Source organism: Hypomesus nipponensis, chromosome 1 (genome assembly GCF_054491055.1).
Source record: "Hypomesus nipponensis isolate SF chromosome 1, ASM5449105v1, whole genome shotgun sequence".
NCBI lineage: Eukaryota > Metazoa > Chordata > Actinopteri > Osmeriformes > Osmeridae > Hypomesus > Hypomesus nipponensis.
The window spans coordinates 3,215,001-3,227,773 of record NC_140361.1 but is presented as its reverse complement, the minus strand read 5'-3'; the positions used below and the strand labels follow the sequence as shown (position 1 = coordinate 3,227,773).

Here is a 12,773-nt window from a genome sequence, read left to right as displayed (position 1 = left end):
AAGAACATCGAGGGATCTGCAGTAAACAGCTTTTACCTCAGCCGGGGTGAAACTTTGTTTTTCTAGACCGGAGGAATGAAGCAGAAAGCACACTTGTAAGGATGTAAGAAGTTTGTTGTGACACTGAATGCTCTCAGGTTGGGTGGTGTTTTAAATAGAGACAGAGAGAGCTCTTCCTCAAATGAACCCGTTGTCCTTTTCAAGCAAAAAAGCGAATCCTAAACTCAGCTACGTCTGTTAATGAGCCATTTACGTGTCTTATACCTCATAATTCATGTTTGGACAAGAAGGTGAGTACACTAATGTAAAATGCAGGACTCTGTTTTAACAAGTCTCAACTCTATTTTAATGGTCACATCCTGGTTCGGAGATGTATATAATGTGTTACAGTGTGTTTTCCCTGGCTGCTAAATGTGGAAACATAAACATACTATTCTTGTGTTACCTATAATTGTTCTATTAATATACTCTGCAAGGACCGAGTCTAGTAGATGGGGTTCTGCATGGTTGGGTGTGTAGGTATTTATTGTGTGCAAATTCAACATATTTCCAGTTGTCGCACGTTGTTAATATTTGGTTACACCTTTGCCATTCAGGACTCATTTAGATCGCCACATTTCACACCTGCATGTCACACATCATCGGGCCACAGAGAAGCCTAGTGGGTGATAGACACAAGACCACAAAGTAACATCTGTCGACACAGCAGATTCAAGCAAGCAAGCATTGCCAGAGCAGGGCTGAGGGTCCAGATTGAGGGTTAGGGAAGGTTTAAGGTGATGGCCATGGTGAGTGGTTCTTTGTTAAACAATCTTTACCATCTGTAAGACTCTCACAAAGAGTTAGTGAGTGTGAGAGGAAGGCTAGCCAGACTGGTAAAACACACGTTTTCTCTTGCGTTTTCTACAATCAGCAACAGGGTCTTTGCAATCGTCAGTTTATCTGAAAATACATGATTAAGCGACCACATGACCAAATAGTCCAGCATTCCAACGCCATATACATTTTGAGGGCGGGGGGGGGGGCCTTTATAAAATCATTGTTTAGGTTCATTCAACAGTAAATCAACAGGGCCTGGAATCAACAAGACAGGTAAACAATGTCCCAAACCAACAAAGACAATGAACCCTTCACCACAACACTTGGGAAAGCAGCAACAAAACTATCCAACAGACAAGAAAAACCTTTTCTTCAGTTGGGGGAAGAAAGTTAAAAAAAACCCAGAAGACCAAACTATAGATTTCAGTCTTGGGGCCTTAGGGAGGTTTTTGGTGTCCGTCGACTGTGTCTCCCACCTGAGAATGCAAAAATAAACTATAGGTGAGCGCAGCCAAAGGCACCGAACATAAACCACACACCCTACAATTTACAGTGAGAAAAACCCGTTCTGGAAAATCCTATTGCTTCTCTCTCCCATTATTTTTCTTCCAAAGCATTCATTTACAGTAAGTAACGGTATGATATTTTTATCTTCTTCAAATTTTCGAGTCATAACGTGAGCTCTGCTTCCGGAGTGTGAATAAGTACATAAATCACATAAAAACCATGTAATGCGTTTTAGCACGCTTGCTTCCTAAATATACATCTCCTATTGTCCCTGAAGCTCCTGCCAGCTTCCTGTTTCCCACCACTCTGTGGGGACCAGTGCGCATCATCTGCACTCAATCACAAGAACTATCTGGAGGTCTACACACAGAGGAGCAGGGGAGCTGACCAAGCAAATACAGGGGCCACTGGCAAACACCTTGCCCCATCATTAGTCATCTCTGTGTGCGGGTGTGAGAGGACCCCCCAGGCCAAGAGAGATGCCAAAAGAACAGTCCTGCTGCTGGAGGACGTGTCCTCAACTACCCAACATACAGCACTAGCTCCGTAGTCCAGAACTGTTGTCTGTAGGGGTTGAGACAAACTTTTCAAAGTTTAAAAAAATCTAGGGTGAAACTGGCTCCCTCCCTGATTAGAGTTACGATCATCTCACCTGGTCCTTTCCCCTCATAACTATTAACTAGCACGCACTAGGGCACGTCCATACTACTATGGCAGGGGGACAGAGTTCATGTGTCCTGTCAGCAGTGGACTGACCTGGGTGAGAGTGAGCTGGCTGAACAGGTCCTCGTACAGGCCTCTCCACTTGTCCACCTGGGCCTGCAGGGCGGCCATCTCCTCAGCCTCCCACAACGACGTCCTGAAAAGACAGTTTGTGGCGGTGACACTAAGTATGGGTATTGATTATTATAACGTTTGTTTTTATTTATTTTATTCACGGCTGTCATGCTGCGATTTCGCCTCGCTGACCGGGGTAGCTACAAGTTCCAGTAAGACTTTGTCTCCCCTTCCCATATCTGATATGCATTTCAAAACGTTAAGACTCAGATTCTATTTCTTGACTAAACCTTTATTTAAGCAGGAAGGGCTCGTTGAGATTCTGACCCAGATAGAAGTGTACCTGCTGCATGTGTCCTCCAGAGGGCAGCACCGGCGCTGGCTGGGTCCGGGGGAGCCATGCCGCAACTGAGCCACCTCCTTCTCCAGCCTGCTCACCTGCAGGACCAGGTTCTCCTTCTCCTCAGACAGGCCGTCCTTGAACCTGGGAAATAGGATTCAGGGTGCATGCTATGGTATGGTATGTTGGGTAAGGTGATGAGCTAGTTCCTGTTTCTCTTCTGATATTGCCTTTCTGTTGTTTCTCTTTGTCTTTTCTCTGTTTGTCTTTCCTTAAATCTGTCTGTCTTTTCTTTATGCCTGCCTGGCAGAACAAGTGACAGTATAGAGGACCCCATCATGGCCGCCCACCTTTTGACGCAGCAGATCCAGTGACGCTGCTGCTCACAGAGCCACTCGAACTGCTGGGCCGTATCCTGCAGCTTCCTGAGGCTGGCGGCGTTCTCGTGCTGCAGTTCCTCCACCCTCCTCTGGTGGGCACTGGAATGCTTCTCCCCGGCCTCCTGCAGCTCCGTGACCCTCCTCCTGTCGGCGCTAAGTTGCTCCTCCAACTCTACGGAGAGTTTTGCGTAACTCCGCTCCAACTCCTCCATCTCACCGGTCTTGCTATCGAAGCCACAAAACATAGAAGGCCAATTATCGGTGTTACGTTTTTATTTTTTTAACCCTTGTGTTATCTTCGGGTCATTCTGACCCATCAGTCATTGTGACCCACCGGCGTATTGCGAGTATTTTATTTGTTTTTGTATAGGGTAAAATTGGGTAAACACAACGATAGTTCGTTATGAACCTTTGGATCATGTGACCCAAATGCAGCACAAGGTTTAAAGCCTGCGGTTACCTTCTTTGAATCACTTAAGTTAATTTAAGAAACGTTCGAAGTTCTGCGATCCCATTGTCGATGTTCAACATGAATTGCTAACAGGAGATTCAGTTGGAGGGGTTAAATTAAATCCACAGTGTGACAGCGAGTTTGGACGTCTTGACAACGTGCCGAAATTTCTGTGGACATTCAGCAAGTCAGCAAATTAGAGCAAGGGGTGCCAATTTCTGCTGACCTAAAATCACAAATTCAGAATCTCATGTTTTTATTACTGAGACATAACTAGCTCAATATCGTTGCGACGTGTTTTTGAAACAGCTGGAGGCGGCTTCACTTGGCTACAGTTTGTGGTAGATGGTAATCAAAAGTTAGGACTCCCATTTAATTTTTTATGTTTCTTTACTTAACATACGCCTTTATCTAGGCTGAACTTTAGATTTGTACATGATATTTGTTTGCACAGCTGGGTGTAGAAAGCTATATGGTACATGGCCCTAACCCTAGCCATTTTAAAACAAACGTCATCCGATTCAAACATCGAGGGGGAGTCAGTTAAGGGGTACACACATCTACATCCTGGCCTTCCTACATGCCCCCATTTCCCCAATGTTTTCCCTGAATCTACCCACAGTGGGCCTACCTGTGCAGCTGCGCCTGGAGGCCCTCAGCAGCCACAGCTCTCTGCAGGGCCTCAGTGTGGAGCTCGTCCACCAGGCCCTCCAGCTGCACCTCTGAGGAGAGCAGGTGGAGGAGCTCTGAGTTCACCTGCTCCAGCTGCAGGCTCAGCACTGTTGCTTCTCTGGAGCCCTCCTCCGCCAGCACAAACACACGCTGTCGCAGGAACTCCACCAGGCCCTCAACCAGCACACACACACACAAACAATACACAACACACAGTACACATGCATAACACGTACACATAGAAAGCACACTAAGCAGATGAACACATCCTAATGATAAGCATCTACTTAACAACCAGGATCATTTACTGGAACGCCCTATGGAATGCAAGGGCCACTACAATAAACTTAAATACCACCATGATGTAGTTAAGCATGGTAAAACCTTGTCTGGAAATAGGTATAGGCCTACTGTAAGTGTATGCTATGAATTGAAACGATATTCATGAGACCAAAGTGTTCAGACAGAAGTCCCAAAACGACTGAGCAGAAGTGCATCTGGCAGGCCCAGACCTGTGAGTTTGTATGAGCAGAATCCACATTTAACAGGAATGTGTCAAGTTAATCCCTGAAACTGATATTTCACCACCGCGCCCCCCCCCCCCAAAAAAAGTAAAGATCAACCCTGCTTTATAACAACCGCTCAGAAGAAAAAGACAAACCAAAACGGCGGCTACCTGTTCGTGGCGTAGCCTGCTGACCAGCTGGTCGTGCTTGATGCTCAGCTCCACGTTGACCTGCTCCTGTTTGTACAGCCGGGAACCCAGTGCTTCCAGATCATTCTGCAGGTTCCTCTCCCTCTCCCTGCTCACCAGGACCTCCCTCTCCAGCACTGCTGCATCACAGGGGGCCTCAGCCTTGTTAGACTCCAATACTGTAACAGTAGAACACCCCTCTGCCCTCCTAGTGCCATGGACGTGGAGGTCAGGTCAGCACAGGCACAGCTCTACCGATGGATGTTTCTGGAACGGTTTGTTCCAGAGCACAGCACAGCACAGCAACACAGTACCAGAGCACAGCAACACAGCACAGCACCAGAGCACAGCAACACAGCCACACAGCACAGCACCAGAGCACAGCAAGACAGCACCAGCGCAGAGCAACACAGCACAGCAACACAGTACCAGAGCACAGCAACACAGCACAGCACCAGAGCACAGCAACACAGCACAGCACCAGAGCACAGCAACACAGCACAGCAACACAGTACCAGAGCACAGCAACACAGCACAGCACCAGAGCACAGCAACACAGCACAGCACCAGAGCACAGCAACACAGCACAGCACCAGAGCACAGCAACACAGCACCAGCGCAGAGCAACACAGCACAGCAACACAGTACCAGAGCACAGCAACACAGCACAGCACAGCAACACAGCACCACTCACACAATGTAAGACTCAACACTGTGAATTCTCCTACTAATATGATAAAACTATATGACTTGTTGTTTTATAATGTTAGGCTGTAGAACTATCCAGTTTCTACACAGGGGTAGACAGTGGGTCTGGAAAACATGTGTCACTTGTTCCAATGAATTCAGAAGAGCTGGACTTTGAACTGTACGTTTAAGATACATGAATGACTTTCTATGGAAGTGTTCAGAGAGAACCGCAGGTGAGAAAACACTTCACTGATACAGAAAGTACATGAACTAGTCCTTTCACAGCAACAAGCTGTAGTGTTGTCAGGATCTACCAATGACAGTTCACGTGGGTTTTAACACATCATTTCAACACAAATTACATTACAATTAACATAACACAGACCTTCATCAGGTCTAGTAGTCCAGAACATTCCATACTCACCTTTCTCATGAGTCAGACTATTACACTTGGCAGTTAGGTAATGGGTCTGGCTGTAGTCTTCCTCTCTACCGACTCTGAAAAACCTCCTCATCCTCTCCTCCTCTCCCTCCTCATACCTGCGTTCCCCTGCACTTTGCTCTCCCTCCCTCCTGCTCGCTCCAGGACTGGCACACGCAGACAGGCTGCTGATTGACTGTCTCACGAGCTGCTGTAAGCCCGCTGGGTGGAAGCGTTTAGAAAGGCTGAGGTGGTGAACAGCAGGAGTGTCTCCCTCTCTTATCAGGACTCGTGGAGAACTGATAACCCCCTGGAACACACCCACTAAGACACGTTCCATCATTTCCCCAAGCTCATGGGCATTTTATCGTTTGAACCTAATGTAGACCTTACATCGCCCCTTTTTTATGACCCAGCTGTAGCTGATTGAATAACGTTATTAGTATGTGCTCATTCAGCAGATTATTTTATCCGATGCAACATTTGAGTATGGGGAAATTTGAACCTGGGATCTCTTGATCAGAGGGTCGAAATCACTGAGCTATAGCCAATATCTATTAAATGTGACTCAGCATCTAAATACAGCAGTTACTGAAGAGTGGCTTCAACTCAGTAAACTGAGGAAAATATTGGAATGTGTTGTGCTCAAAGGTCAGATGAAACACAAACGTTTTTTCCCCTGAAGGTTTAGAAGCTCGTGAAAGAGAGGCAGGTGGCACGTTCTGAGGCAGTAGCTGTACCTTACAGGCAAATGTCTGAGTTGCATAACAAACTACTGTCATATCAGTGTGTATCCTGGAGGGTAAAGAAAACTCATCCCATTCATTGCGTTGGAGTTTTCAGGTGGACCTCCTCACCAGAAGGGGGAGACAAACCAACCTGCTGTTCCAGTCTTATTTCTCATGTCCTCAGTAACACAAGCCTCATTCAGTCTCTCCACGGGCCTCCTTGTCTTACGCTGAAGTCTTGGATGACACACATACACACACTTTGCTACTTGGTACGCTGAGTCTCTGTATAAGAGAGACTTGTCTCTCTCTTGGAACCCTAACCCTAACCCACTAAACCTAACCCACTAACCCTAACCCTAACCCACTAACCCTAACCCTAACCCACTAACCCTAACCCACTAACCCTAACCCACTAACCCTAACCCACTAACCCTAACCCTAACCCACTAACCCTAACCCACTAACCCTAACCCTAACCCACTAACCCTAACCCTACAGATAGAAGCCTCATCTGTTCAGACTCACAGGAGACAGAGAAATATGCAGAAACAGGCTTCTATGAGTTACGATGTTGTCACATGTCGTCTTTCAAGTGTTCAAACTTGCCGACCACATGCTGTGCCATGTAAGGACACGTTCAGTGGAAACGATATTTGTACTGGTCTATTCATTTTATATAAGGACATTTGTGATCTATGTGCCACACTCATCTAAACACTATCCTGAATGGTTACATGATCCGACATGGTTCTCATAAACAAGGCAACTCTTAATTGTTGTGCATCTTTCCGGCCACCGACTGACATCATCCTATCACTACTCCAGCAAGAGAAAAGGATAAGCAAAGTAGTGTACATTTGAACAGAACCGTGAAGGAGTATCTGTGTGAATATAAAGCAAAGATGTAGGAAAGTCATCACAGATTAATTTGGTTTTTTATAAGTTTTAAGCTCTCCTGGTAGTCAGGAACAACAGGAACCGGGGTGTGAATAATAAGGATCTATTAGTTTGATTTGATCCATAATTCGTTAAGAGGATGATGCATAATTAAAACAAGAGAATGTTCAAAAATGGCATTTATTTAAAAAAGAAAAACCCTCATGCTAAGTTCTGCCTCCTTAACACAAAAGTTGTCAATAGAAAATGGCATCTGGACACCTGCACAAAGCGTCTGGTAAAATAAATAATATACCTCCAAATCTGAAAGACTTTCGCAAAAAAATAAAAAAAGTGTTAAATCCATAACACACATGTAATGACCAGGTTCTGTAAGTCATGTATACATGTTTAAAGAAAAGTTTGGGACATTTTGTTGTCATTTCTTTAAATAAACCAGTAAATAAGTTGAAAGTCTGCAGTTCCCAACCCAGAGATGCCTCCTACACAACTTCTCACTGTAGATACAGTTTAGCAACATTGGGAATGACTGAATAAAAACTATTTTGTTTTAGCTCAAACTTGAAATGCAATGACCAAAAAGCAAACAATTTGACATATTACCTTTGTTAATCAAGGTAAGAATGATTAGTTCAGATGTTTGAGAGAAGAGTCATCATTATGATACCAGTAATACAATCAATCCCTCCACTGTTGTCGATGTCTCTGGAAGACCAAAATAACTTACTAAACTTAAACAACCAAAACCACAAAAGTTCAAGGATACCTGATTAACCAGTGTTTAACTGCAATTAGATTGGAAACATTTTAGACAGATTTAGTCAATTCCAGAGACCACTCTTCACAAAGAGAACAACCCCATTCAAAACCAATGAACAAGCAAACAAAAACTGCTCATGGACTCTTACTCACCTGACTTGACCTGTGCACATGGGGTGACAGATGCTTAATACATTTCTTAGTTGGACAACTAGTTCACCTTAAATGTAACAGCATTTAAACTCCAAAAGCTGCAGACTGCCGACTGAACTCTTTCAACATGAGGGCAAATGACAAAAGACAGGACTTCATTGCATCTTAACAAACAAACGCACAGACCACACAAAGTGGAATAGGTCATCTCAATTTAAGTCAGTTACTTCCTGGGAGGAAGGTATTGAAAAGCCTATTAAATGTGTACTGAATCCTTATCAAAACAACAGGTTTATCAAATACAGATTCATTACTTACAACTTCAATTTGAAACAAAAATAACAGTTGATTTACCTCTAGAAAGGGACAGGAAAGTACATTTCTTTGGGTACTTAATCTCGGGAAATTAGTCAGTGGCCAAGGTCATGAAAAGCCTAGATCCTAACTTGCCCCAGCTGCAGCCAATGGTTATTTATGCTTTTTTAATGCCATGTCTAATCAGCATTGAAATAGCATCAAGTTAGTGTATCTGACTTCAACCTAAACAACAAAACATGAGTTGCTTGTCGTTTGTGAATCGCTAAGTCAGTAGAATCGGACCACTGTATGGGGGTCACATTGGATTACATATCATAATAACAGAATCCTTCTTTAACTTGTCAATTTGAGCTTATTTTGCACAGTTTTATGTGAAAGTCTGCTCAGATATCTAGTTTGTAGAACAAAAAGGAGTGGACATTATTCTCTCCAAAAGAAAAAACATCTTGTGGATTACCATGTCTGCAAAGAGAGGATGTAGGGGGGAGGAGCAGTGAGGGGGAAGGGGAGGAGGTAGGAGCAGTGAGGGGGAAGGGGAGGAGGTAGGGGGGAGGAGCAGTGAGGGGGGAAGGGGCGGAGGAGCAGTGAGGGGGAAGGGGAGGAGGTAGGAGCCGTGAGGGGGGAAGGGGAGGAGGAGCAGTGAGGGGGGAAGGGGAGGAGGTAGGAGCCGTGAGGGGGAAGGGGTGGAGGTAGGGGGGAGGAGCAGTAAGGGGGGGAAGGAGGGGGCAGGAGCCTACTGACCAACATGACATTGCACTGAGTAGCCAGACAAAATGAAAGCAGAACTTTGTCTTGAAAAACCCCAACAACTTTCAACCTCTGTACAAAAACAAAAAACACAGGAAATGTGAAAGCATATGGCCATGTCCTATTGGTCATGTCAGGCCCAGGTTGACATTCCGTAGGATTTTACACGCACACGTGACGATCCAATGAGATCTCATCATTATTTACTCGCAGCACTCAAAAGATGAGTTTCCAGGCCAATCACAAATGTGAATCAAAGAACTTCCGAAGGAATGTCACCGTCGTCCAATCAAAGTCAATTTGACATTCTGCATGACAAATAAAACAGATTATTGCACAGGGTTTATGTGACTATGGATGGTTGGCCAAATAAATAACATCAGTTAAAATAATTACAACAACACAATAATAATAATAATGCTAGTAATAAAAACAGTTGAGTCTAAGGTCCCAAACCCGATCCCCGTCTTTACCACTGCTGCCAACTAAAGTCGTCATTCGACCCAAACACCAAGAAGAATCCAAGGATGGTTGCAAAAATGACAATGTTCCCCGTTAGCACAAGTGCGCATGCTCCCCAAGCAATCTGTAAGGAAAACGCATCAATAATTCAGTGAACACAGTGATTTCTATGGGGTCTCAGTGGTATGCGCAATGAAAGATAAAAAAACAACGACTTGGGGAGCTTTTCTAGAATAGAGCCCAGATTCACATAAAATGTGCTGCGAAAACTAGATCTGTACACTTGTGATGATGTATGCACAAGGGAAATGTTGTGTACTTACAACTTCAGCTCTAGCAAATATAATGGGGAGGCCAAAGGCTGAAACCACAATCCCTGTTGTGAGGAATATGGCCAGCTCTTTACAGGCGTTGCTGGCGGAGTCTGTGTCGTCAACAATTCTCCTGGAGATGCAGTACGGTATGGGTGCGAGGATGTAGAAGAAGAGAAGGAACAGGGGCCAGTATTTACTGTGAAGGAAAAGAGATATTAACAATAAGGGATTCAGTCAGCAGACTCCTTCTGTCTATCAAGCCATACAAGGGGGGGGGGGGGGGTTGGAACCTGTGACCTTGTGATCTGCAGCTGAATTATTCACACCCTACTTCCTGTTGTTCCTATGATTGTGAAATATTAGTAAAACAGTGGGCCAAGTGTACAGTACAATGACTGGATGTGTGTTTGAGATACTTACTCATACACTGGAAGAGCACATCCTAGCATCAGGAACATGAGGCCAATAGCTCCGCCGAAGGACAAACTGATTAGAGCTGGACAACAACGAGAGAAGGGGAACCATAAGCATGAAGCGTATACATTGTATTAATTTCGCAGGCTCTTATCCAAAACGATGAACAAATCGAGCTTACATAAAGTTTGGCAGAAGATCAAGGGTAAAAGAACACAGTTCGACAGTTTTTCGTTGGTCACAGAGTGGAATAATAAGCATAAGCCTAGCCGACAAACTGACTAGTAGCTTAGTTATGTCTTGGTGCAGGCAGTAATTGATCATCTGACCCCCATGGGGCCTAATACTATGGCTGAAAGGAGGTAGCAGTCATATGATACGTCAGATGGTTTCACATGTAGCTCTAGCAAATGCTAAGGATTAGGAGCCGCAAAGCTTGTTAAATTACTCCAGTGAATTGCATTTTTGTTCAGACGAATCCGGCTAGCTGTCATGCTACATCTAAGGTTAGAATCAGTGTGAACTACACAAACGATGATAACTTACTGGGTTATCTAGCGAGGAAGCTAGAGAGGTATAGTTTCTTATTTGACCCTGGTGTATATCTCATTCATTATTATCTTGCTCATATCTCGTTTGCTAAGGTTAGCTAGTTCGGTAGAGCACACATGCCAACCTAACCTACCTAGCTTGCAACAATAACAACTAGCTAATGCTGCTAACTAATTAGGTTTGCTAGGTAGGACAAATGCACATGGAACACATATTCAAAAGAACACCCAAGCTGTTACTCGTAATTTGCTTTCTTCCGAGACCTCCAACCCATCTTAAATGCAAATAGCTAGCATAATAATATTATTGCTAGCTAAGTACTGGTAGCTAGTGAATAGCTGGCATAATGGCGTTTTGGCAAATGCTAACCAGCATTATCATCTTGGCCGGCAAACTGTAGCTACGCTATGGTAGTATGGCATATTATACCGATTCTTTCACAATGAGTAACGTATATTAGCAATGAATAATTTAATATATTTATTTTGATACAAACCTTTTGCGATTGAAAATCAGATCGCAATGTCTTACCTTTGATTCCGGCCATTTCTGCTCGTCTTAGGCAGTCCCTATCAACGAACGACAACAATACACCCTTGACAGTGTTGCTAGCTAGCTAGCTAAACTGAAAGCAAAAGAACCCAAGCGAGTTGCCGACAGCGCATATCGCTGCTGTCTTTACTACACCACGGCGCCTGCGCGGCAGTGGTCTAGTCAAAAAATAAAAATGTACTGATTCAATAAATAGTTTTTGCCCATGCAAATATATTCTTATAACTATTTGAAGATCCAATGATCTGTGTATCATCGTTTGATGATTTGATTCAAAATGTCTTTGAATGTCTCTCTTTGAGTTTTACATTCACTGCTATCTTTTGTCATTATTTACAAACTAACAACCTTTTATTATTATTCGTTGGTCACTTCGTTAAAGAAACACAAAATAGTCCTTGCCTTCAAACCAGGCAGAGTCCTACCAGGCCTTTAACCCCGGAGGAGCAAACCACCAAGTGCTTCCGAGTATATCAGCCGTCTCAATTTCACAATTTCATGCAGCGAGGTTGAAGATGGCGAGCGGAGGGGGCTCCGTTGCTTCGCTGTGGACTGAAGTGAACCGCTGTGGACAGAATGGCGACTTCACTCGGGCCCTTAAAGCTGTAAACAAAAGTAGGATTTCTGATACAAACAAACTTTTGGAACTGTCAGGTGTACTTAGTGCTTAACGTTTAATTTCGGTATATTCAATGCAAGGTCCCCTCCCCAGCCGCTATTAGAGCTAGCTAGCAGTGTGTAGCACATCATAGTCCAGCGAGGCTAGCTCTAGCTAGTTAGTTAACGTCAGCGTCAATGGATTATTTGGTTATTTTTCATTACGGTGGTTTAGATTTTTTATTCTGATTTACATTTGTTTACAATGACTCAGTAGTCATCGCATGTGAAGCTCCAAGTTAAAGTACCTAAGCAAAGTGACCGTAAGATCTAACTGGCTGGCTATTAGCTTAGCTACAATACAGTGATTACGTGTCCCTGGGCGGCCTTAGCTAACAAGCTTGACAGGCTGGGATGGGATAGCTTGACACTAGCAGCAAAAAACAAATCAGCCTTTCTACTCTTGCCAATTGAAATGACTGAACCCCCGTAGTTAACTGATTGTGTGGTGTTTTTGATTAGGTTA

The 12,773-nt window shown here is 44.1% G+C and overlaps 3 protein-coding genes across 4 annotated transcripts in view; 1 reads left to right on the top strand and 2 right to left on the bottom strand.

Annotated features, from left to right (window-relative positions):
* Nucleotides 1-1,111: 1,111 nt before the first annotated feature.
* LOC146301870 (uncharacterized) lies at nt 1,112-5,845 on the bottom strand. The gene is made up of 7 exons (XM_084698982.1): nt 5,755-5,845; nt 4,623-4,780; nt 3,906-4,120; nt 2,794-3,048; nt 2,447-2,587; nt 2,083-2,185; nt 1,112-1,295 (listed from the first exon to the last, which is right to left on the bottom strand). The coding sequence occupies exons 1-7, from the start codon at nt 5,843-5,845 to the stop codon at nt 1,257-1,259; spliced, it is 1,002 nt and encodes a 333-aa protein (XP_084555108.1). The 3' UTR covers nt 1,112-1,256.
* Nucleotides 5,846-7,545: 1,700 nt separating this feature from the next.
* On the bottom strand, nt 7,546-11,970 carry LOC146301869 (leptin receptor overlapping transcript-like 1). 2 transcript variants are annotated; one of them, XM_084700923.1, is made up of 5 exons: nt 11,630-11,970; nt 10,553-10,628; nt 10,142-10,328; nt 9,830-9,942; nt 7,546-9,664 (listed from the first exon to the last, which is right to left on the bottom strand). In XM_084700923.1, coding segments are annotated over exons 1-5 (393 nt in total). In that variant the 5' UTR covers nt 11,646-11,970; the 3' UTR covers nt 7,546-9,663. The 2 variants fall into 2 exon arrangements, with proteins under 2 accessions (XP_084557049.1, XP_084557048.1); XM_084700922.1 differs by having other exon boundaries at nt 7,546-9,942.
* Nucleotides 11,971-12,105: 135 nt separating this feature from the next.
* srp72 (signal recognition particle 72) overlaps nt 12,106-12,773 on the top strand; it is a 7,935-nt gene continuing 7,267 nt past the window's right edge. The window contains exon 1 of the mRNA XM_084700918.1: nt 12,106-12,265. Coding sequence (XP_084557044.1) covers nt 12,166-12,265 — 100 coding nt within the window. The 5' untranslated portion in view covers nt 12,106-12,165. The remainder of the gene's footprint in view (nt 12,266-12,773) is intronic.